This window comes from Sebastes fasciatus, chromosome 14, assembly GCF_043250625.1.
Source record: "Sebastes fasciatus isolate fSebFas1 chromosome 14, fSebFas1.pri, whole genome shotgun sequence".
In the NCBI taxonomy this organism is placed as follows: domain Eukaryota; kingdom Metazoa; phylum Chordata; class Actinopteri; order Perciformes; family Sebastidae; genus Sebastes; species Sebastes fasciatus.
Genome location: NC_133808.1, coordinates 6,990,848 through 7,015,538, shown reverse-complemented (window position 1 = coordinate 7,015,538; position 24,691 = coordinate 6,990,848). Strand labels below are relative to the sequence as shown.

Here is a 24,691-nt window from a genome sequence, read left to right as displayed (position 1 = left end):
ATGACCTATTACACATACATCAAACTATCTAACTCAAATGGAAGAAGACTTTATCCTTCGAGTTTCTCGACCCAAGAAAGTGCAGTGATGAGTCTGAAGTTATACCAAGTATTATTCATTGTACCAGTTGTGCACAATCGTTGTTATCGTGGTAGCAAATGCAGGACAGAATATGTAACAAAGAGTAAAATTGATTTTACCAGCTGTGCACTGTGCACACATGTCTCTTGGAAAAAGCACAGCTCTGTCCATATCTCATTTCCTGAATGTCACCTCAGCACACGGGCTCAAACAGGAAGTGATCTCTCCAGTCCAGCAGGTTGACCGTCCCTAGATAAGCACATCAGACATCCTGCAGAGCAGCAAGAAAGTCAACATAAAGCAGTGTGATAGCCGAGCCCTCAGATATAACAAACACCAGAAAGAGGTTTTCTGGAATCAACCATACGGCTCACTTCAATTTACTGCCATTTAAATACTTTCTACTTCCTGTATCATAGAAATCCTCATTTTTTTCATGACTTGTTCGGGGACCGTAAAGACAAAACTGTCTCACTTATGGTTTTTACTGAGGGAGTTATAGGTTGATTTCCCATCTGGTAACAGGAATGAGCATTTTTTATCTATATACATGAAAAACATCTGTCAGTTACTTTCTTGTTCTTTTCATAGGCGAGATCTCGTCTTACTTGTTTTCTTCTCCCTTTTAGTTTTGTCGTCATCATTCTCCTTTCTCTCATCATTCCATCTGTTTACCCAGAATACTCGGCTCGTGTCCAACGTGTCATCCCCAGCATGACCTCTTCTCAGTCTGACCACCGCCGCTCTCACTCCCTCTCGGGTTGGTTCTCCCATCCTGTCTGAAGGAACACTTAAGTCCTTTTTTCCAAGTGTTCCTTCAAGTTGTCCAAGTTCAAGCCTGTATCTGCTTTGCCTTTGAGTGCGGTGGGCCTTGGTTTTCATTTAATAATCTCTTGTTTAATAATTGCATCCATCTGCAAATACTCACTTTGTCTTTGTTTCACTTCCTCTTTCTCCTTTTCATACGTAACACGCTTTTCTCTGTCATCATCGGGTTTGCAGAGCAGCAGCAGCATCATCCAACTAACCACTCTGCATACATACTCGCCCTTCATTCCTGTTTGTTCTGAGTTGCAGTTTTTCTACCTCAAGGTTAGGGAATTACCTCAATGTGGCATAGAAACAAAAAAAGACCCCCAATTGGATAATGTTAAAGTTTCACAAGAACTAGACAGGGGAGGCACAAAGGAGGCTCTGTCCCTTGCCAGAAGAGAGCATGTCACAAGATCCATTTTGCCAAACTCTGGGAACAATACCGAGGCCAGGATACACTGGCTTCATTCAAGGCTGCTTTTTTTTCACTCGCACTATTTTGAAGATTTACAAAGCCAGACAAAGGACACCAAATCCAGGAGAAGGGGGACCACAGTCCTACTTGGAAACATCACTAAAGCCGTATGTGTCCAGTGGGAGACAGCGACCACAATGCAGACAGGATTGTTTCTGTTCAGGGTCCTGGGGTGTCAGGGGCCAGTCTGGCCTCTTTACCGCAGACAGCAATATCCTTTTTAGTGATGCAATACAACGTCAGAGTTAAATGTTACAGAGTAGATCTTTGATTGTGTTTCCTTTAGTGTGTTATATAGTTTTTCGTGCACGTGAAAGGTCTGCAAAGTCACAAAGTCCACTCCGAAGAGAGTTACTCTCTCCCACAGAAACACCGCTCCTGAACTGCCTGAAATGCCTCAGTGAAAGTCCCACTTTTTCTTCCGTAACGTCGTGATGTCACCAAGTAACACATTTACATACTACCTGCCTAGCCGCTATTTTGGCACGCCCTCAAACAAAGCTAGTTAGAGCCATGGATGTATAAAGAGACTAGATACAGCATCAGAGGCGGGCTCCCGTTCATTCCTGTAAGTAAGTAAAGTGTTTTTTGAACATTAAAGCATGTTCTAGTAGAAACCCCAAATACAAGTAGCAGCATAATAGGTCCTATTTAAACACCAGGAATGCAACCCCCTCACTCTTTCCTTAGATGACCTCTCTCAGTTGTAGGTGTGCACATATGGAGACTGTGATTTCCCTTCCTTAAAAAATAAGAAGAAGAAAAAAAAAAAGGATCACCGATCAAGTTTATGTTTTGGGAACCAACCCCACGCTCATCCATGTGATGAGTGGATTTTAAATAGCTGAGAAAAGTCGAGAGTCTCCAGCCACCCCAGCTGGAAACCATTAGCCGTCGCTAGGGGCAACAGCGCAGTGTTTGACAGTGCTCTGCTGCCGAGCACAGCATCGCGGGTACATCTGGTTCTCAGTTTCTAGGCTCGGCACGTTGGTGGGTGTGTTTCTGTTTGGGGGTGTTGACTACCAACATGCTTTTCAATGCTGTCAGTTCCAAGATTTTTTAACCAACACCCTGCCAATACTAAGCTGGAGATGAATCCTAAACGATCCTAACAGATGGCATGATTGGCACTGATTTCTTTCTATTATGTAAAAATCATACATGTACATATAAGCATATAGAAGTACATTAATTTATTAACCATAACCTAATGTTAATACTGGTAATGGTAATTTTCTCATGTAGGTGTGAAAGAGGAGCTCTAAGAAACAAACAATAAGTTAAAGCGGCAGTAAGCAGAATGTTTTTGGCATCATTGTGCGAAAATAATTCAAGTGTTCTGAGAGAAAACTTCTGCACCTCCTAATGGCTCTGTTTTCAGGCTTTATAAAATCTAGCCCGTGACAGGAGGTTTTGGCCAATCACAGGTTTCATTTCAGAGAGAGAGCGTTCCTATTGGCTGTTCATTCAACGGAAGCAGCTGTCAATCACTTGCGAACTCCGATCAAACGGTCAAACTAGGCAGCACTGATCAAATATGAATTCATATTCTGTTACTGTAATGCCTATTTCTCTCCTCAAATGTTTTCAGAAACATCTTGTAGTGTACTGTTTAGCTGTAAAATAAGAAAGTTTGCTCCGGCTGGTGGGCGGTGCTTGGTATTTCCTCCACTGATCTCAACATGGCTGCCGGGTCACAAACTTTCTCATTTTACAGCTAAACAGTACACTACAAGATGTTTCTGAAAATATTTTATGTGAGAAATATGCATTACAGTAACAAAATATTGATTCATATTTGATCAGCGCTGCCTAGTTTGACCGTTTGGTCGGAGTTCACGAGTGATTGACAGCTGCTCAGGGATGGCAAGGCGCCAGCTCGGCTCTGATTGATTGTTTTCCTCCGGTCTGTGAAATCTTGCAGATGCCATTAGGAGCACCGGAGGACACAGAGGCACATGATAAAGTGACCGTTTTATGAAACTAACCTTTGTTAATCATATTTGCTCCATTTCTACCCACTGCTGCTTTAACTCCAGATCCATCAGGCATAACATTCATCCAACTGTTTCAGTGACAGAATTTGAAACACCAAGAAAGTAACACTTTTACAAACACAAACCAGAGGGTAATCTGCCTCAGCACAAACATCACCACAGGATTTATTATCCCGCTTGTTTCTTAAACCTATTGTGCTTCCCTTTTTTTTCTCCCGTTGACCTTCATCTTGTTCCAAAGTGCAGGGCAGCCAGTGATAGTCTTTCACATTGGCCGTGCAGCTTTGGCTGGCGTTTCATGCTTGGCTACCTCCACCCGCCAGTCAATGGCGTCGCACATTAGCATAAAACTCTTAACTCAAATCCTGTTTGTTTTATGCCGGTAGCTTTCTCTCTCTCTCTCTCTGGCGCTTTTAGTTCAAACCAGATTAACTGAAATGAGCTTACTGGCTGCTTTGAGGTTCAGCCAGATCTGGCCACATTGACACATTAGATAATGAACATACAGCTCGCACCAGTGTATCAGAAAGTCTTGACCATTAGTGTGAGAGAACATTTCTCCCCCATGGCATTCCAAAACATATTTTTAGCTGTTGCTAGAAAGCCTGAAAATCACTTTATGTAACATATTTCCCAGGTCAAGTTTTTCCCTAAACTTTTAAACGCTTAAAATCGTTTGTGTGTTTTGTTGGTGATATCATGGAATGTGTTTATTAATGAATTATATAAATTCTTAATGGGCTTCGGTTTGATCAGCAGCTTATTAACCTTGTGTGTGCATGTTAAATTCAAAAGTTTGAAGAACCACAGTCTTCTGCAAAATGCACACGATGGCCAGTGCAGTGAGCATTCACAATGGCTGACAACCATTAACCTCTGATGGCGGTGATGGTGTTGCTGGAGGAAAGTGGTGTGATGGAGAACCTGTGACCAGTCCTTGCTGAATTTTATCACTCAACCTGCGTGTCTTCTCAGGTGTCCAGGCCCGCGAAGTGTTCTTGGACGACCCAGCGACCCTGCCCCGCCACCGCATCGCCAGCGACGGCCACTACCAGAACGCATCCGACGACGGCCACTCTCCTGATGTCCCACTTCGGTCCCCCATCCGCTGTGTTTCTCCAGAGTTCGTCAACGCCTTAGCGATGAACCCCGGAGGACGACCTAAGGAGGTAGGGAGCGTACATTTTGGAACATGATCTTCCGCTTTTTTTTTTCTCTTTGTTGACATGTGTTTTTGTTCCGCTCCTCAGAGACACATGCACAGCTACCGTGAGGCCTTCGAGGAGATGGACGGCGGCCCCATCAGTCCTACACCCGTAGTTGGTGGTGAGGTGTTTCCCCAAACCCCTGCCTTCCCCATCTCGCCGCAAACCCCTTACTTCAACCTGTGTAAGTCCCCCCTCTGGCTGACAGAGGGCACTGTGGAGCTCAGACGTAGTTACTGTAGATATTCAAAATGAGAACACGATTTATATCAAAGCCCATCTGAAGGTCGTCCTCGACAATGGTTTGATTCTTATTTTGAGATTAGTCTTGATATTTGACATTCATTCTTAAATGGCTTATTTTAGCACTTAGCATTAACTTATAAATGTCTTTATCTGTTTTGAAATGGAACAACAGAAATGTAGATTAAGTTGTGATGCTGAATTTACTGTAGGAAAAGTCTTGAGGCGTAAATGGTTCCTTCATGTTTTGAGGCTCTCTGGAGTCTCTCGAGGTACTTTATTTTGACTTACACTAACTGTTTTCTTTCCGTACTTCATTTGGTACCACATATTCCGAACAGTGAGAAAATATCCCCCACTACTACTTCATCTTATCTTCATTCAGATTGTAAATGGGCTGTGTTTCCAGTGCACGAGTGGGCCGTTGGAGCGTTCTGGCCTTTTGTTGGCTCATCAAAATGCCTGAGTGGCCGCGTCTCGTGAAGACTGAATCCCTCTTTTCTCACAAGAATGTCTGCAGTCATCATTCAAGAGATGCAGAATAAGAAAAAAAGGGGGAAGAGAGAAAAAAAAGCCAAGCCAGTTTGCTGCAACTGATGTCCAAAATTCAGCCAGTTACCTGATCACGCGTAAACGTCTTTTTCTAGTAAAACTGTTTCACATAGAAGAAATAAGTAGAAGAAAAACATGTTACGGTCACTTTAGACCCAAATAAAAAATAAAAAATAAACCTCTATGAATATTAATTCTAACCATCAGAGTATGTAATAAGTATAAACATGTACACACAATTACATATAGTGGTTAAGATTTTAATCTGTAATGTGTATTTTTTTTTAAGATTTTCATCACTTGTTCTTATAATAAATGTCCTTACATTACAATAATGTTCATTTTATACATTTGGGTTTTTGTAATTTTTATAATATTTTTAAGACATTTAAATTAATTTTCATCAAGCTTTGTGCACCATTGTAAATATTGATACAAAAAATCATATAAATGATTTGTAAACAAAAAAGAATATTTTAACATTGTGTAAAATAATATGTATATGAAACAATTCCATTTGAAATAATGTCATATTATAATTGAACAAGCTCATTTTACGTACAGTATCTCAACATTGAGACCACAGTTGTGGGACATGAAGAAAAGTGGTGTTTGGACCCATAACATGCTTGATACATTTTATTAAATGATAATTATTTTTATGTCAAGATGGCTAATAACACTGTGTATATATTTTTCAAATATTGTACTGCAAATTTGAACATAAATTTAAAACACCCGTTATTCACTTAGTCCAGAAAATAGAAAAGATATAGATAGACAAACCAACACACACACACCCATCTCCCCCAACCCCCTCTCCCAGTCTCACATACACCCCACACTAAAACTAGACTGTATTAGGTAACGCGTCGTTGGCCAACTCTACCAATGACCTCATCCAGTCCTCTTGCCTATATCTCCCCCGGGGCACACCCATAAAAGTTAGTCATAAAGACTCACTCCATATTTTTAACACCCGCTCTGTGGCGCAACATCCATCCTTCCCCTCAAAGTGGGAACACTGCGTACGCAGGGACGCTGAACAGCAACCTCTTCTGAGATGAACCAAAGAATGTTGAATCTTTTAATGAATTAACTGGGACACAAAATTAAATTGTTGCATTAGATATGTAAGAGGACGCGAGGTCCTACATTGTTTGTGTTTCTAATAGACCTCAAAAGCCGATTGTCTTTTTTCTGAGCACAAACTGTAGTTAACTGTCATCAGTTAACTGAGATAAGTTTTGCAGTCATTTGCAAAACTCGTTAAAGGTGCATGTTTCGCTAATTAGTTAGTGCACGACACCAGATTTATTTATCTCGAGTAGCACATTCCCAAGTGTTCATTTAGCCTGCCCCACACACACACCACCCCCGATTCAATGTGGGGCATCTAGGTTGCAAGTACAAAGAATTGATTTGGATTCTTTGGTAAGTAGAGGATGCACGTCTCTCTACCGGAGTTCCACTGTCCGACACCGTCAGCCAAACGGATCCCCCATCCCACAATCCCCGTCCCTTCCCTCTGCCCGAGTGAGCTTTACCCACCACTTATCACAGGTCTGCACCGCTTTGGCATGGGAGCCACATGAGAGCAGCACCGGCAACACAATGTAGGACACACGTCAGACATATTCAACTGCCAACAAACTGCAAGACTTTTACTGATGAAATAGATACATGCAGTGAAAAAAACAAAGAATAACCTCCGCTTTCATGAATTGACATTGTTGAAATAATAACAACACACTCATCCATAGACCCATAAAACACAAAGACATGCCTCCACTCTCTCAGCTGCTGCTGCTCTCTGTGCTGCTGTTGATATCTGTGTTTGAGTCCCTGTTGCTGCCTTGTTTCACCACAACCAGCACCCTGCCTGCCCCTCCCCATCCCCGAGCAGTCTTAATTACCCAGACAATTATGTCTTGTCCTTTGGTATTTGTGCTAGCAATATGTGTTTGTTATCACAAGATATGTGTTTGTTATCACAAGAGTTTTGTTTTCCCTCCTCCCACATGGTTATTTGTGTATACGCTGGAGGGGAATAAAGGAGTAGTTGGCATTGTTAAAGGAAGACCAGAGGTGCAAGACAGATTCCTGAAGTGGAAGGAGTCCCCTTGATTAAAACACAGTCACAGTCGGGATGATTACAGTAATATGGGTTTAAATTAGGGCTGTCAATCGATAGCATTGCTAATGTAAAACTAAAACAAGTTAGAGTCTATATAAGACTCACAAATGTAAAAAATGAACAGCTGAGGAGTACAAATGCCATTCTCCTGTAACATGACAAGTTCCTAGGGAACTACAGTATGTACCCTTTATTCAGTTTGACCCAGCTCTGCTTTGTGTTCGACACACACCTTATTCTGCTGTTGGTAGACTGAGGTGGTGTCACTGCCAGTTTGTCACATTGTGATTATAGTCACATGCATGTTTTGCCCCTCCATCAGAGCATGAGCGCACCCCTCTGGACATGTTGCTCCTGTGTGTTTAGCTGTTTAGATGCTGTATTGTCTTGACAGCTGTTTACCTGTGTATTAGTATACAGTATAATTATCAAGACTGAACGTCAACTTTAAGCGGACTAGACTGACGTTACAAAAAATACAGCATATGGAAATAATGACATTTGAGAACATTAGAATTTGTGTTGGTTGTTTCTATACACCCTGGCATCATTTTCTGATTTAGTCATTTTTCTCAAAAAAGTGATAAATCGTTGTTAGACTGCATCAACAGGTAGCAGCTGTCAAGATGTCAGTGATGTATAATGCTTTGTGGTGATAAGTGTCCCGTTCTCTTCAGGTCGGTCCCCTCCTGGTCTTGCCAGGACTCCACTGTCAGCGCTGGGTTTGAAGCCCCACAACCCAGCAGAAATCCTCCTCAATCAAACAGGCTCAGGTTGGTTGTAACACTCACTTAACACCCGTGACACACTAAATCCAAGATTGTTATTGTTTTCTAATGCTGTTAAAATGCTTGTTTACATCAGTCTTTTTTGTAGAAAAAAAATAGGGCTGTCAATCGATTAAAATATTTAATCGCGATTAATTGCATATTTTTTATCTGTTCAAAATGTACCTTAAAGGAAGGTTTGTCAAGTATTTAATTATCTTATCAACATGGGAGTGGACAAATATTCTTGCTTTATGCGATTGTATACATTTATTACTGGAAATCAATTAATAACACAAAACAATGAAAAATATTGTCCAGAAACCCTCACAGATACTGCATTTTACATGAAACAATATGCTCAAATCATAACATGACAAACTGCAGCCCAACAGGCAACAACAGCTGTCAGTGTGTCAGTGTGCTCACTTGACTATGACTTATGCCAAACTGCATGTGATTATCATAAAGTGGGCACGTCTGTAAAGGGGAGTACCCCAGTCGTGGGTACCCAGAGAACCCATTTTCATTCACATATCTTGAGGTCAGAGGTCAAGTGACCCCTTTGAAAATGGCCATGTCAGTTTTTCCAAAATGTAGCGTAAGTTTGGAGTGTTATTTAACCTCCTTCACGACAAGCTAGTATGACATGGTTAATATCAATTCAATCAATACATTTTCTAGTTTCATACGATGCCAGTATCTTCACTCTAGCTTTAAAACTGAGCCCTCTACAACCTCCGAAAGATCGATTGCGCGTTAAAGAAATTAATGGCAATTAAAACAAATTAATGTTAACGCATTATTATCGCGTTAACATTGACAGCCCTAAAAATAAATAAAGTACAATTTTTATTTATTTTTGTAAGTTTGATCATCTGACAAACAAAAATGCAATGCAAATTCTAAATGTATATGGTCATTTAAGTTGGATTCATCTTTACCCTTAGATCTAGCATAGCAGGTAGTGTACCAACACAACATGCTTGACAACCGTTAACCTTAACTGAAGGCTAGTAGCCTGATATTCCTCATGAATTGAGTTCCTCTGATATTCCCTGTCACTCACACACACACACACACACACACACACACACACACACACACACACACACACACACACACACACACACACACACACACACACACACACACACACACACACCGTATTAAGAAAAAAATGTATGGCACAGAAAAAACTCCCTCGCTGCACCTCTTTTCGTTTACATTATTCTGTTTCTCTGGATTATCTCCAACAACAGATGATGAGAGCAGTGAGGATGAGGAAGGTAAGGTTGCTGCTATATTGCCACAGATCTTCATCGACGTTTTAATCTCCTCCACCTCATTGCATCTCTACCTAGTGCTCAGTTGTAGTCCACCTACTGTACATACCATGTGTGGCAAAACCATTTCACCAAGTCACAACCACTCTCACATCAACACACACTATGACATCATATTATTTCCATCTTGTGCCACAAATTGTCTCCACAGTCTTTATTTTTGTGTCACCGTCACACAACTACAATGCTGCAAAACTAAAGGGAATAACAAATATGGACAGAAAAAAAGCTAAAGTGAAGTAAATGTGTGACTCACTTGAATTATTTTCTCTCTCTCACGCAGCACCAAGAAGCTATGTGGAGTCTGTGGCGAGGTCGGCAGCGGCGGGCGGGGAGCAGCCCACGCCGCCTCGGAGCCTTAGCCCACCGGGAGAGACTCCAGGCCAGCAGAGGAGTCCAAGCCCCTCCTCCCACACCCACACGCTGAACCCACCTTTGTCCAGCAGCAGCCCCATCCAGATCTCCCAGAGGTGAGCCCAATACATAATGCTCTTTTGCTTTTTGGTCCCAGACCAGATGTTAGACCAGAAATTAGAGAATGTGTTAAAAAAAAGAAGATATGAGGTGCATCTTTTATAGTCTTTACAAATAAAGAGCTGTCTTTTGGAGCCACAGGTGGCTTCTTCTTGGCAAGGACCCTGTTAATCGCTCATTTTTATAATCACTATTTACTACTCAAATATTCAGATTTTCTACTTAGGTACAAATAAACTAAAGGCCTTTACACACCATTGGCATGACAAATAAACAACACGAAAATGCGGAAAAACTCGCCTGCGAATGTTATATGTCCAGGGCTTTTATTGTGAAAGGTAAGAACGGAAGAAGTGGATCTGGTCTGCGTTACCTTTGTCAAGGTTGAAAGGAGTAATAAGTTAGCCGTCCTGCTTTGGACCATGGTGCCTTCGTGTTGTTGTTTCATAAATATAGGCGCAACTCAACCCATTCTGCTCAACGTGATTGGTCGATGCCTTAATTCAACATGCAAAAGCTCAGAAAATCAACCACGTTCCCGAAAAAAAGTGTGTCGCTTTTTTGCCGCGTAGTATTCACGTTCTATGTGAAAGTACTCATGAAAAAAAAAACAGTTAGAAAAAATATATTGATGTGCCAAATTAATGGCACGGAACAAGCGCCCCCCCCGGTGTGTAACGGCCTTAAGGTTAATGCTTTTTATTCTGCAAAGTCATGCAACCAAGTAAACAGTTTGATGTGTGGAAAACTTCAGCTGGTTAATGAACAATTCCAATTCTCTTCCAGTGATCACCCCTTAGCAGAGAGCAACGTTAGCACTCCGTCCCAACCCACTACTGATTCGGGCTTCCGCTCCCAGGCGACAGAGAGTGCCTACCCGACTCCCACCCCCTCATACCAAGCCCTGAACACCCCCGCTTCTTCCTACCTAGACTCCAGCTCTCCGACCTCTTCCTACCTTGGCACTACTACCCCTACACTATCCTACCTTGGCCCCAACACCATGCTGGGGAGCTATGCGACCTCAGATCCCAGACTGCCCACCTCAGAACCCTCCCAGACGACGTTCAGCCACGGAAGTCCCCGTGCACAGCACCGGACCAACGTCCTTGGCTCCCCCTACAACCCTCTCCTCCAGCAGCGCTCATGTGCTAATCAGGATGGTTTTATCATGGGCCAGCAAACATCACCTGCTAACGGCTTTGATGTGGGCATGATGGGTCTCGGTAGCAGTCCCATCCTTGGTCGTCGTCCGTCTCAGGGAGCTCAGAGCAGCCCAGTCCTCAGCAGACAGGCCTCTTCGGGACCGGGGCCTCAGCGGAGCCCGGTCCTCAGCAGACAGCCGTCCCTGGGCCAGCCCATGCAGAGCAGCCCCGTGCTCAGCCGACAGCCGTCCATCACGAACCCCCAAGGAAGTCCAGTTTTGGGTCGTCACCCTTCCGTATCGCAGGTGTCCCAGAGAAGCCCAAGTCTGGACCGTCACCCCATGCACAGCGGTTACACCACCCCAGATGAGAGACACGGGAACCTGTCACGACAAAGCAGCTCCTCGGGCTACCAGGGACCACCCACTCCCTCCTTCCCCATCTCGCCTGCAGGCTACCAAGATGGGGGGATGATGGGGATGGGGATGGGTGTAGGGTTCCGGCAGGGCAGCCCAGCCCCTGGTTTCCAGCCTCAGCTTCCAGAAAAGAGGCGCATGTCGAGCGGCGATAGACCGAACGGAGCAGTGTCCTACGGCACGCTGAACGGGAAGATAATGTCCCCAGCAGTGAGTGGAGGAAGCAATCCCGGTTACTTCCACACCCTCTCTGACTTCTCCAGGTTCAATATGCCCGGTAAGGACATACAATACATTATCTGGAGTGACGTGAAAACAGATTTTGTAGTTCTTCTCTGGTTGCTCCTTCCTCTCCCTTTCTGTGACATTCTTTTGTTTTTTTTGTGGCAGATGGAAGTCCTGAGAGCAGGCTGAATGTCAAGTTTGTCCAAGACACGTCCAAGTTCTGGTACAAGCCAGACATTTCCAGGGAGCAAGGTAAGATGCTGAGAGGCTCAAATTTGACCTTTAGACAATTATTGTAACATTCCTTGCCCTTTCATTTCTACTTCATGGTGCCAGGTGCCTGCTGGGGATCAGTGTGTGCCACTGTGGCAAAATGTTTAGACAATTATATTAAGGAATATTGCACCTATTCCACCTATGGTTTCAATATCAAAGACTCACCACGTATACGCTGTGGAGATGCTAGCCCTTGCTGGCACTTCTGTGTCGAGTTTGCATGTTCTCCCCTTGTCAGCGTTGGCTTTCTCCGGGTTCCTCCGGCTTCCTCCCGCATGGATATCCTAGATACTCTTTTTCAATGTGGAACTACGTCACCATTATTTCTGGTGTAGTATGCCTACGGAGCATTTAAAATGTGGTTGGGATGATCGACCTTTAATGCTTTTGCTAAATTGGAAGGCACGGCGTTAACTTTCACGCAAACGAGCCCTGACGTAATCACATCTCATAAATGCATGTGCACACATTATGCGATAATGAATATGCATGGAGATAAAAATACACACACACCGGTCTATAAACATCTCTGTACATGTGTGTTTGGTTGTGAGGTCAGTGGCTATTGGCTGCCCCATCTGCATTTGCTCATGTCCAGTATTGGATTATATCATGTTAAATGCAAGCACATGCTCAACTGCAATGACATCACACACACACACACACACACACACACACACACATGCACACAGAGTTTATACTTAGTGCCGTGTGCTCCCAGGAGAAAAGCCACACCACATGTAGAGAATTAGGGAACATCTGCATGTGTTGCTCATCTCATCCATCTTCCTTCCTTAAACTATCACATGTGGACGGGCGGAGACCTTGAACTAAATAGTGAAGTAATTGATCTAAAGCTCCTCTCCTTGAAACAATAGCGTGTCTAAAACGAAGTGGCTTGTTAAACATTGTAGTTGTAATGAAATACAGACTGACTATCAATATTTCAAACGAAAGGTCAGGACTTGGCTCGTGCCTTTTGCTTTTTGGTCGTTCTTGTAATGTTTTGCTACCTTTTTCTTTAGTTCATCTTGATGCTTTAATGAGCTGGCTTAGCCAGTGCAGTATACAAGGCTTTTCAATTACCAATGTCCCTGTTATTCATTTATCAAGTACTGTACTGCTATGTCTGTGTCTTGTCCTGTTTTTTCTTTTAGTGACCTGTCAAGGGACTGCAGATGTAATTTCGCTCTAAGCTAACTCTAATACACAACATCAAATAGCGGTCAGACTGTACTTAGTCACAGTGGTGCTTTGGGCTAAATGCTAACATCAGCATGCTAAGATGCTTACAATGACAACATTCTCATGTTTAGCAGGTATATTGATTACCATGTTTACCATTTGAGTTTTGCATATTAGCATTCTGTTACTTTCTAGTCAGCACTAAACACAAAGTACAGTTGAGGTCGATGGGAATGTTGTTAGTTTTGCAGGTGTTTGGCATCGGACACATTCAAATTATGACGTCTGGTAGTTAAGACATTTCACTACAACTCATAGACTCTATATAATAAGTGGAAATAGTCACCGTGACATCACCAATTGGATTGTTGCCTATGGTTTTGAAGGTTTTGAGTTCGTAATTTTGGCCGTCGCCATCTGTTTTTTTTGCAATCAGAAGTGACATTTTTAGATGACCGAAATATTACAATTAACTTGCATGAAGTGAAAACACACTGTGAAAGGGTTAAAGTTCTAATATGAAAACACGAACAACTCCCAGACCGGACAACACCGTAGTAGGCACCTTTCAATCTGTTTTATGGTCTATTTAAATGTAAGTTTAAGGCACTTCAGCATTGGTTTCACTTCTCAGAACCGGAGGTTGCCCCTTGCTACAAACCAAATGTCCACCTCATGGTGGCACTAGAGGAAAAGTCTGAGGATCTCCTCAGTCATCAGGATTCGTGGACTACGAATATCTGTACAAAATTTCACGGCAATCCATCTAATAGTCGTTGAGATTTTTTAACGTGGACCAAAGTGGTGGACCGACTGACTGAGCCTTTTTCCATCAATAGAGACTTGTTGCTAGCATGGCTTAAATTAAAAGAGTTGATCATGTCCAAGTGGCCTAATGTATCAATACCCGCACAATTAATGTTCAACAGTAATAAATAACTGAATGTCCACTGTGTTACAGCTATTGGCCTGCTGAGAGAGAGGGAGCCTGGAGCCTTTGTTATACGGGACAGTCACTCGTTCAGAGGGGCGTACGGCTTGGCCATGAAGGTGGCCTCTCCTCCACCGTCAGTGCATCAGAACAAGAAAGGTAGGCGGCAGCATGCTGGTTTACGTGACTTACTAATGCAACAAGTATTTACTCCTCTGCTTTGTGTCTCATCTTTCTCCCTGGTGTGTTCTTTGGTCAGGGTGGAGACATAATTGAAGTTAATGTCTTAATACCAGATATATGAGGTGATGTCTCCGTGTTAAACAGCTGTGACCCGTCTCTCCCTCTCAGGTGACATCAACAACGAGCTGGTGAGGCACTTCCTGATCGAGAGCAGCCCTAAAGGAGTGAAGCTGAAGGGGTGTCCCAACGAGCCTTACTTTGGTTAGTGGAGGCCTGCATGACATTCACATGTGCACTGACAGCTTAGTGAAGCCGTGAAGAGTCTGGAGGAAAAGTCAAAACACTTGTGCTCCTTTCTGTGTGTCTGTCACAGACCTGCACCCTTTTCCAACTTCTATAACATGTAATCCTACTGTAATTATAGTATTGACTGTAGCGACCTACTGTAACTTCTGTTCTCCTCACTAATTACACTGCAAAGCTATATGATGTATGATGTATGATGTATGATGTATGATGTGTGTGTGTTTGTCTCCTCTGCCAAATCCAAAATGGGGCCAGCTGATTTTTTTGTGTTGCCTCTCGTTGTTTCTTCTTTCTCTGCTGTCTTCAACTCATAACTCAATTCATCACTCTTTTCCTTGTGTGAAGTTGCTGTTTGTATTATTGTACAACTACTAATACCAAAAGAATGATGGGTGGTGTTTTTTTTCTACATTACTAATAGTTTGTTTTACATACCATTGTAAATCTAACAAGCAACATTTAAAGCAGCAGTGGCTAGGAATGGAGCAAATATGATTCAAAAAAAGTTATTTTTCTAAAACGGTCACTATATCCTGACAGTATGTGACAGGTAATCTGAAAAAAATCGTGTGCCTCTGTGTCCTCCGGTGCTCCTAATAGCATCTGCAAGATGTGGGTTGATTCTCGTGGTCTGTTTACAGGTTTTGGGGGCAGAGTACTACTGCAGCTGTGGAAAAATGAGTTGTATGAAGTGTTTTGTGGCTCCGATGCTTGTCTCTGACCGTTTCTTGTGTTTGTTTGACAGGCTGTCTGTCCGCCTTGGTCTACCAACATGCGATCACACCACTGGCCCTACCCTGCAAACTACTTATCCCTACCACAGGTCTGTGGATCCAAATGTGTGTTCAGCAAAACCGTTATGCATTTTTATGTGATTCATTGTTGTTTCTGAGCCCAGTTATGATCACATCTACAGTTAAAAGCTCTATTTAAATACTTCTACCCCAAATCATTTGTATATCAATTACTCACCCCGTGTTACTTTGAATTCTTGAAGAAAACGTTGCCTTTTCTCGCATGCGTCCACGGTGAACGGAGAATCAAAAAACAGAAAAGTCTTAATGATTTGAAGTTAATTGGGGGATGTGTTTAACAACAGCAAAACTATATCCGTTACCAACTTGTTAGCAACATCCATTGCTAACAAGTTGGTAAATGAGACTACAAAACTTATTATACTGTGTGTTTTGTGTGGGAGTTTGTAAACGGATGTTTTGCTATAGTTTTGCTGTTAAACATGGCCCCCATTTACTTCAGTTCATCAAGACCTTTCTACGTTTTTTGAGTCTTTGTGGAGGCAGGCGAAAAAATAAGAAGAAAGTAACATGGTGTGAGTAATAGATAGACAAATGATCGTTTCGGGGTGAAGTATTCCTCTAAACTGAAAGAGTATTACACAAGTTACACAATTAACTTTCCAAAAAAAGAAAAAAACAATCATGAGGAGTTGCCCCACCATTATTTTAAATCAGTTTGGTTCCAGGCATTTCCATCTGTGAATATTTTTGTTGCTAGGTATGATTTAAAAGTGATTACCATAAAAGTGTCTTTCTTGCAGGTAGATATACAGTGTATAAAATCAGTGGTGAGACTGGAACCTGTAATTAACATAGTAATAGACACATGTTGATGTTTAGTGAAGGAAATGATGGTGATAACAAAGTTACCCCCTGCAGGAGCCCTCAGTGCGCCTAAATGAAAACTGAACTTTATGACAACACCCGTTAACCTGCTCTCTCTCGCTAATATGTAGATCTCATCGAGGAAGTGCCAGAAGTCGCCGCACCAAATCCACTGGCCGAAAGGCTGAAACAAGGAGCAGGTAAAACATAAACTCACTTTCATTCATTCTCTTTGTTAAAAGCAGTGCTGTCACAGCTTTAGGACATTAATGACCACGTTATTAATGTGTCCTGAATCATCCCGTTCGCTTGTTCTGACAACGTGACATCCTTGTTATCCCAGTGCAGAGGGCCCCTGCTGATTCCCATGGTAAACCCTGTGCACTTTTATTTGGAATCCGACATCTGGAATGTGCATCCTGTTTGTTTGTCCGTGTATGTTTTAACCTGCAAGAAATGAAGATAAATGATTAATGTAACAGAATTCCTTGAGCTGTATTTAGATCTTGTCCGTTAACATTAGTGTCCAGCTTCTTGTCCATAACAGACAGAATGTTTTATGTGGAATGATATTGGATGGATTTGTTTCTAAAATGGTTTGACCCCAACTTTGTTCCAGACAGCATGTTCTCTAATGAGAGGAAATCAATATTTATTTGCATGAATCAGTCAAAACAGGCATTAATAAGATTTTGAACAAGAATCATTTTTTGATAAATACAATTTGTATAGTTTTGCCCTCACAGAATGACCGTTCCATTTGACATTTCTTTTGTTATCTGACTGGGACGTCTGCTCTCTTCCCAGCATGCAACGTGCTCTACATCAACTCAGTGGAGATGGAATCACTGACGGGCCCTCAGGCCGTTGCCAAGGCCATATCTGAGACACTGGCTGCCGCTTCTCCAGCTCCTGCCACCATTGTGCACTTCAAGGTGTCTTCGCAAGGCATCACGCTGACCGACAACCAGAGGAAGTAAGTCTGGATACCACCAGTCAACTGTTAAATTACCATTTGAAATGTTTGACTCACAAGATAAAGGAGGTTTTGCTGCAGATTGATGTCGTAAAGAGACACAAGTTTCTGCTTTATGCAAATGTATGTATATATTTATTATTGGAAATCAATTAACAACACAAAACAATGAGAAATATTGTCCAGAAACCCTCACAGGTACTGCATTTAGCATAAAAAAAATGCTCAAATCATAACATGGCAAACTGCAGCCCAACAGGCAACAACAGCTGTCAGTGTGTCAGTGTGCTGACTTGACTATGACTTGCCTCAAACTGCATGTGATTATCATAAAGTCTGTAAGCATGTCTGTAAAGGGGAGACTCGTGGGTACCCATAGAACCCATTTACATTCACATATCTTGAGGTCAGAGGTCATGAAAATGGCCATGCCAGTTTTTCCTCGCCAAAATTTTGTGTAAGCTTAGAGCGTTATTTAACCTCCTTTGTAACAAGCTAGTATGACATGATTGGTACCAAACGATTCCTTTGGTTTTCTAGTTTCATTTGATGCCAGTATCTTCACTCTAGCTTTAAAATTGCAAGTCGCGTTATGCATTAAAGAAATGAGTGATATTAAAACGAATTTGCGTTAAGGTGTTATCGCGTTAACTTTGACAGCCCTTGTAGTTATAGAGATATTATGGTTAGTTGCTGTGTCTTTATAGCCAACAGCCACGGTAGCCAACAGCTACCGTGGTGCTAATGTAGCAGCTAGGTGGCTAGCAAGCTCCGGGCGTGTTCAGCTCGCGATTGGCTCGGGCAGGTGTGTGGGCGGGACCTCGACACCAATTGACGGCAAAATCTCAAGATGGCAGCTCCCGTACCCTGGGTATTTTGGCTTCACTTTTGTACAGTGGGAGGAAGTGGAGACGCGTCGTCCAACTATACAGTGTGTTGTTTGAATGCACAAAAATTGCATTGCCAATGGATATCAGGTTAGAAAATACAACATTTGCCTGATTTAATGTGACTTCCCGTATAAACAATGCCCACGTCCCGCACCCATCCGAATACAGAGACAGATAATGACGTCTCTGCTCACCTCTATCAGAGACAATGCTGAAGTTAGTTTGACAATCACCAGTTGGACATACATTTCACCCAATAAAGAGTCTGCATTGAGTTGAAGTTAGTTTAAAGTTCATATTGACCAACTGGACTTGTATAATCAATGGCTGTGATCATCTGACCAATTTCATGGAGGAAACGAGGTATCAGTCATGCTATAATTATAAGCATGATGATGGAGGCTACCTCCAGATTAAACTAATTATGTCCACATAATGCACATTTTCATTTTCATTTTAAATTTTTTCAGGCTTTTCTTCCGACGCCACTATCCTACCAACACTGTCACGTTCTGCGATACTGACCCTCAGGACAGAAAGTGAGTACAGAGACATGAAAATGATTTCTTAAAATGCCATTAGTTTGTTTTAGGCTGATCAGATGCAAAATTACTGAGTTCCAAAATACTTTAAAAATCTTGTTATTCTTAATAGGTCTTTGTCTACTGTTTGTATTATTATTTGTACTATTATTGATTGTGTGAGTCCTGCATTTCACTCCTTCGATGCAGTTAACTTCTCAGAAAACTTACCAGCAAGCCCACAATTCATCAGTATGCAGCTGTCTGTCTCGAAAATGTTAACACATATCAAATCTTTACAGGTGGAACAAGCCTGAGGGAGGCACGGCCAAGTAAGTGGACTTCTGTGGATTACAGTGCTACCGTTGATCTGATGTTTCTACAGAACAAGGGGGAAAGGGGGGGGTTATGTGAAAATCGTGATTGGATAAGCGGTTACAGATAATGATAATGATTATATATATATACAGTATATGTGATTATATATAATTTCAGTTGTCTATTGATATGGATTCCATTGTAGACACAGTCCAATGCTTAAACATGGCAGCTTTTACAAATAAAACTCCAACGTTGTCTTTCCAGGCTGTTTGGGTTTGTGGCGCGTAAGCAGGGAAGCACAACGGACAACGTCAGCCACCTCTTCGCCGAGACGGACCCCGACCAGCCCGCCAGCGCTATCGTCAACTTCGTCTCGAAGATGATCGCCGCGCAGAAACGATGAGAGCTGTCAGCAAAAAAAAAACGGCGTGCTTTTTTTTTTTTTTTAACGCCTTTGGTTCTTTCCTTGCCCTTTAACCTCGGACACTTAACTTTCTGTTTTGAACAATTTAGCATTTGGTTTTACGCGTCACCTTATTTTTCCTGCTCTTTTTACATTTGCGTGCGTGTCTGCGTGTGTGTTTGTGCATGAAAGACGGAGAGTGTGTGGTGTATGCGTGTGTGTGAGCGGCTTGCATGCATGTGCTTTTCTTCTTGGACGGACTCCAGAATGGACCAGAGGAAGTGCAGGGATGGGGCGTGGCTGTGTGTGACAATGGGACGGGAGGTGATTGGGATCTCCCCTGGCAGGGTAACGCATGAAACAGGAAGAGGGAATGACAACGTGTGTGCAAATGTTATTTTTTAGCAATTGTTTCAGTTTTTTATTTTTTTAAAAGAAGAAGTCAAGTTGTGTGATGTAAAGGTGGATTGTAAATCTATCAGGCTTTTGACCGGTCAACCAAAGATTTAAAAAAAAGTAGTCAGGGCGTGTATAGTGTGCCACTGTCTGAGGGGTCGGAAGTATTCTTTTGTAAAAACAAATATGGCTGCTTAATCAAAAATACTGAACTGTTTCTTTTCTGTATGTACTGATACTGTAGGTCAATTCTGCACCGTCGCCGTCTTGCGAACAAATGTTGTTGGACATTTTTTGCGGCTGGTGAGGTCTGTGTAAATATTCTAGGTTGCTTTATGAGTAGGACTGTTCTAGATGACATTTGGTGCCTGACTTTCTTTTTGTAATGCAGAGCTGCGTAGGAAAAAAAGAACATCATGAAACTTTCCGAGGCTCTTAAATATGCAAAATAGCCAAACTTGGACATAAGGTTGCTCTCCAAAATTCCCACGGGTCCTTCGATATAGTAGTGCAACGGATGTTATTCCTCTGAAGTGCAGCTAGAGTCTGACATTTATCGGCTAAAACTGTTTCTCTTGTGCGTCATCACTGAAGTCGCTGAATCACAAAGTCTCTTGATCGCTTTGGTCAGACAAGTAAAGGAGAGGATCAGATCACTATCTGCCATCATTTTCTGTTCAGCACATCGCCACACTATTCCACTCATTACTGAAGGGCCTAACGTTTTTTTTGTGAGGACGATCTTTATAGAAAAGTCTAGTCCTGCTATACCGCTCTTCAGTTTTCTGTGTTCAAACTTTCCGTCAATAGAAAAGAAGCTCTTTGCGTCAGCCGGCCAAAACTGTTAACAACTCACACCCTACCCAAAAGTAAGCTATACATATAAATATACATATATATAGATATATATTAAAAAAAAAACTTCCAAACAGTGACTTAAGATATTTATTTTTTTGCTTTGTTGCTCTGTATACATGTATTATAAAGTATACATCAAGATTACTGAAAACGAGAAGAAAAGCTTTTTATTTTGGCTAAAGTCAAGTGCATTGACATATATATAAGGTGTAAAGTGTGTGCATTTCAAACTGTTGTTTTTTTATGTTTTTTTCACAGCATTACTTCCTTTTGTTAACATTCTTGTTTTCTTGGGGAGGCTTTGTTTTTGTTTTTTTAAGTGAGGCGAAAATATTTTGTATGAAAGATTGCTGTTACTAAAGTCCAAATTGGAGTTATCCTAAAGCGATGCCAACACAATTGTTTTATTAACTTAAACCTGCCTAGAAAATACATTGTCCAAGTTTAGCACTTACATGTTGAAGTATTATCGGTGTGTTTCTACGTGTCAAAAAAGAGAAGATATGGACAGACCCTCATTTCATGTCATAATAATTGCATGTGTGGAGGCAGACTTAACTAGTTCCTGTAGTTCTACAGTAACCTCAGCGTTGGTTCTGGAGCTTGTTCATGGAAAACTAGTCAGATCAGTAAGTAGCTGCTGCTGCCCTCATGTGGTGCGGAAAAATAATTACAAAAGGAACCACTTTTATTCTAACAGTGTTTTAGCTGTGATTATGGCACGTAAAAAGGGTACACGTTTGAGTTAAGTAATCTGATCACTGAGAAAATGAAATTCAATTTTAATTGCATATGCTAATTTTCATAAAAAATCGTTTTATTTTGCATTTTAAAGGGGACGTATGATTTTTTTTTTTTTTTCATTATTATGAAAAACTCACTTTTTCAGTGCTTGTGCATATATATTTGAGTATCTGGAGTGCATACCAACCCAGAAACTGTGAAATAAGACAACCCAGTCAGTTTTCTTGTGGGCTGCCTCGATGAGAAAACATGTGATTCGACAAGACATTCAGATTTGGCTCCCCTTCCTATGTCACATGCAGGCTCATTAGAATATACCGCCCACAGCTTGAGAACTACCTTTGCAAAGGTGCACCATATTTTTCTCGCAAGCCAATCAGAGCATTATGGGGCTTTTTCTTAAAGCGACAGACAGAGGATGAATACAGGTATATTCAGATGGACAGTTTGAGAAAAAATAAGTGTTTTTTGAACATTAAAGCATGTAAACATGTTCTAGTAGAAACCCAAAATACAACAATAAGAACCTGGAACTGAGCATGATATGTCCCCTTTAAGGTCCCATTCATTCAAGGATTGAGTAGTAGCGGTTATGACACCCTCCTTTATGCCTGATGCTCTAGGATCACTTGGCAGCATGATGTAAACTAATTAAAATAAGGGTTAGTTACATTCTGACTCAAATGTACTTCTTAAAAAAAAAAAAAATAATTCAGCACTTACAGGGCTTTTGTATCTGACTAGAATGTTCCATTATTTATTAGCAAGAGCCTGCATGCTCAAGTCAAGTTATCTTAACGCTGCTGACTGTAATCCGTACACAGTATCCTCAAGTCTTACTCAACCCAGCCAGTTCCAGAAAGATGCCCATCGATAGTTATCATCAGGTTTTGATTTTCACGTGACGACTGACTGTGTCTTGACAGAGGAAGCTATATTTTTTGCCTTCAAAATGCTCGTTGAGAAGAGAGGACGTCCTCTTCTTCAAACTGAATGTTCGCCATTTGTTTGCCAAGATGGAAACTCTAGTGGCGTCTGCCCACTTTGACAGATCAGCCCGGACTGTAGAATGTGTGTGAATGAGCTACTATGCCTGTATAGAGCTTTGTCATTTTTTTTGGTTTGCTACATTGTATGGCTTTTACTATTTCTGATGGAAAAAAAAAACACATTAAAAAGCAGTACAAATCAAAAATGTATACAACATTGCTTGTGTTTTTGTTACACATGTAATTTGGCATCCATCACTGGGTCTTTATTTATATAGAGATAAGATAAAAACAAGCCTAGGACAAAATATGCAGTCATAGTGTCACAAAATCTTTCCAACCTTAACCAATTATATATTTTTTTTAACTCAAACCACTGTCTCCATAACCGTAACCCAGCCGTTTTATTTGCAGAACATTCACCAAACCTTAACCAAACCTTAACCATCAGCATAGCAATGGCAAATCAAATTATGATGTGCTGTGTTTTGAAAGGTTATGACAAACAACCTATTTTTTGTTTTTGTAATTTAGTTTGGAGGGCTTGACCAAACTGCAATGTTGATTAAAGGGATAGTTTGGGTGTTTTGAAGTTGGGTTGTATGTGGTACTTATCCATAGTCAGTGTATTACCTATAGTAGATGACGGTCAGCACGCCCCCAGTTTGGAGAAACAGACTGCACAGAAGCAAAGCGATGTACTGATGTGGACGGGGGCAGCAGAAAAACACATTTTTAAACACCTAAAAAAAAGGCTCACCCAAAAAAAATCAATATCAGTTCAAGTTAGGGCTGTCAAAGTTAACGCGATAATAACGTGTTAATGCAAATTAGTTTTAAAGCCACTAATTTCTTTAACGCATTCACTTAACTTGTGATTTTTAGGTTGTAGCGGACTCAGTTTTAAAGCTAGAGTGAAGATACATGGGCACCAACCATGTCATACTAAATTATCAAGAAGGAAGTTAAATAACGCTAGAAATTTAAGTTAGATTTCCGAAAAACTGGCATGGCCATTTTCAAAGGAATCCCTTGACCCTGAAAATTGGTTCTATGGTTACCCACAAGTCTCCCCTTTAAAGACATGCCCACTTTATAATCACATAAAGTTAATGAAAGATAAAAGATAACCACATGCAGTTTGGGGCAAGTCATAGTCAAGTCAGCAAACTGACACACTGACAGCTGTTGTTGCCTGTTGGGCTGCAGTTTGCCATGTTATGATTTGAACATATTTTTTATGCTAAATGCAGTACCTGTGAGGGTTTCTGGACAATGTTTGTCATTGTTTTGTTTTGTTAATTGATTTCCAATAATAAATATATACATACATTTGCATAACGCAACATATTTGTCCACTCCCATGTTGATAAGAGTATTAAATACTTGACAAATCTCCCTTTAAGACATGTTGAACAGAAAAAAAGTGTGATTAATTTGCGAATAATCGTGATTAAATATTTTAATTGATTGACAGCCCTAGTTGAAGTGTTTGCTATATTTAGAATATTTTCAACAATTTACCTTACCTATGCTCTCTTCAAAGCCACCAGACTCCTTTGACAAAAACAGTAATTTTACCCCGCAGAACGGTTAGTTGTTGACACCAAAGTAACACAATAACACAAACAAATGTAAAGAAACCAATGAGGTCACGAAATAGAACTAACAAATTATGTGCAACATCTGCATTTAGCAAGTTTTAATTCACTTTTTTGGTTGGAGAATGAACTATGTCTTCAGGCTTCAGGAGGATGAGGCACGTCTTTGTCACAGCCAAACTGTGTGAATTACAGTAGAACAGCAACAAATGGCTTTTCCATTAAAATACATAACTCAGTCTAGCTTCAACTACCGGGATCGCTGGTAGTGCAGTCTCATGACATCACTGCATTAGTCTATAAAAGTTTGAAACTGTTGTAATAAAATTTTATGGACAGCAATGTTCTGTGCCCTTACCAACTTAATAAAATAAAAAAAATGCAGACATTTAAAATAAGCAGGCTGCAGGAATGTGACACTATAAAATTTCTCTGAACATTGTCATTCATTTTTATTTCAGTGATGTAATGAGGCTGCTTTTGCTCCAGTCTTGAGAACTCCAAACTTATAAAATGAAAGGACATAAAAATGTTTAGAAATAGTGATGTATTAAATAAACTCTGTAATATCTCACTCGATGGAAAAAAAGTGGTATAGCGTGAGACTGCAGAA

General features: G+C 41.2%; 1 protein-coding gene and 1 long non-coding RNA gene across 20 annotated transcripts in view; one reads left to right on the top strand and one right to left on the bottom strand.

Moving 5' to 3' along the window:
- The window catches only part of tns1b (tensin 1b), a 203,583-nt gene extending 183,921 nt beyond the window's left edge, over positions 1-19,662 (top strand). For 8 of the 19 annotated variants that reach the window (XM_074658325.1, XM_074658327.1, XM_074658333.1 and 5 more), the window contains 17 exons: positions 761-841; positions 4,342-4,535; positions 4,617-4,755; positions 8,181-8,276; positions 9,533-9,559; positions 9,900-10,086; positions 10,877-11,928; positions 12,042-12,128; positions 14,299-14,427; positions 14,620-14,712; positions 15,503-15,580; positions 16,511-16,579; positions 16,723-16,749; positions 17,187-17,355; positions 18,716-18,784; positions 19,069-19,098; positions 19,352-19,662. In XM_074658325.1, the coding sequence (XP_074514426.1) occupies positions 761-841; positions 4,342-4,535; positions 4,617-4,755; positions 8,181-8,276; positions 9,533-9,559; positions 9,900-10,086; positions 10,877-11,928; positions 12,042-12,128; positions 14,299-14,427; positions 14,620-14,712; positions 15,503-15,580; positions 16,511-16,579; positions 16,723-16,749; positions 17,187-17,355; positions 18,716-18,784; positions 19,069-19,098; positions 19,352-19,490 (2,666 nt within the window). In that variant the 3' untranslated portion in view covers positions 19,491-19,662. The remainder of the gene's footprint in view (positions 1-760; positions 842-4,341; positions 4,536-4,616; positions 4,756-8,180; positions 8,277-9,532; positions 9,560-9,899; positions 10,087-10,876; positions 11,929-12,041; positions 12,129-14,298; positions 14,428-14,619; positions 14,713-15,502; positions 15,581-16,510; positions 16,580-16,722; positions 16,750-17,186; positions 17,356-18,715; positions 18,785-19,068; positions 19,099-19,351) is intronic. The other 11 variants (XM_074658335.1, XM_074658343.1, XM_074658337.1 and 8 more) reach the window with 9 other exon arrangements.
- Positions 19,663-21,738: 2,076 nt separating this feature from the next.
- LOC141782235 (uncharacterized) overlaps positions 21,739-24,691 on the bottom strand; it is a 493,504-nt gene continuing 490,551 nt past the window's right edge. Inside the window, exon 2 of the long non-coding RNA XR_012597082.1 lies at positions 21,739-21,880. This is a non-coding gene — a long non-coding RNA (uncharacterized LOC141782235). The remainder of the gene's footprint in view (positions 21,881-24,691) is intronic.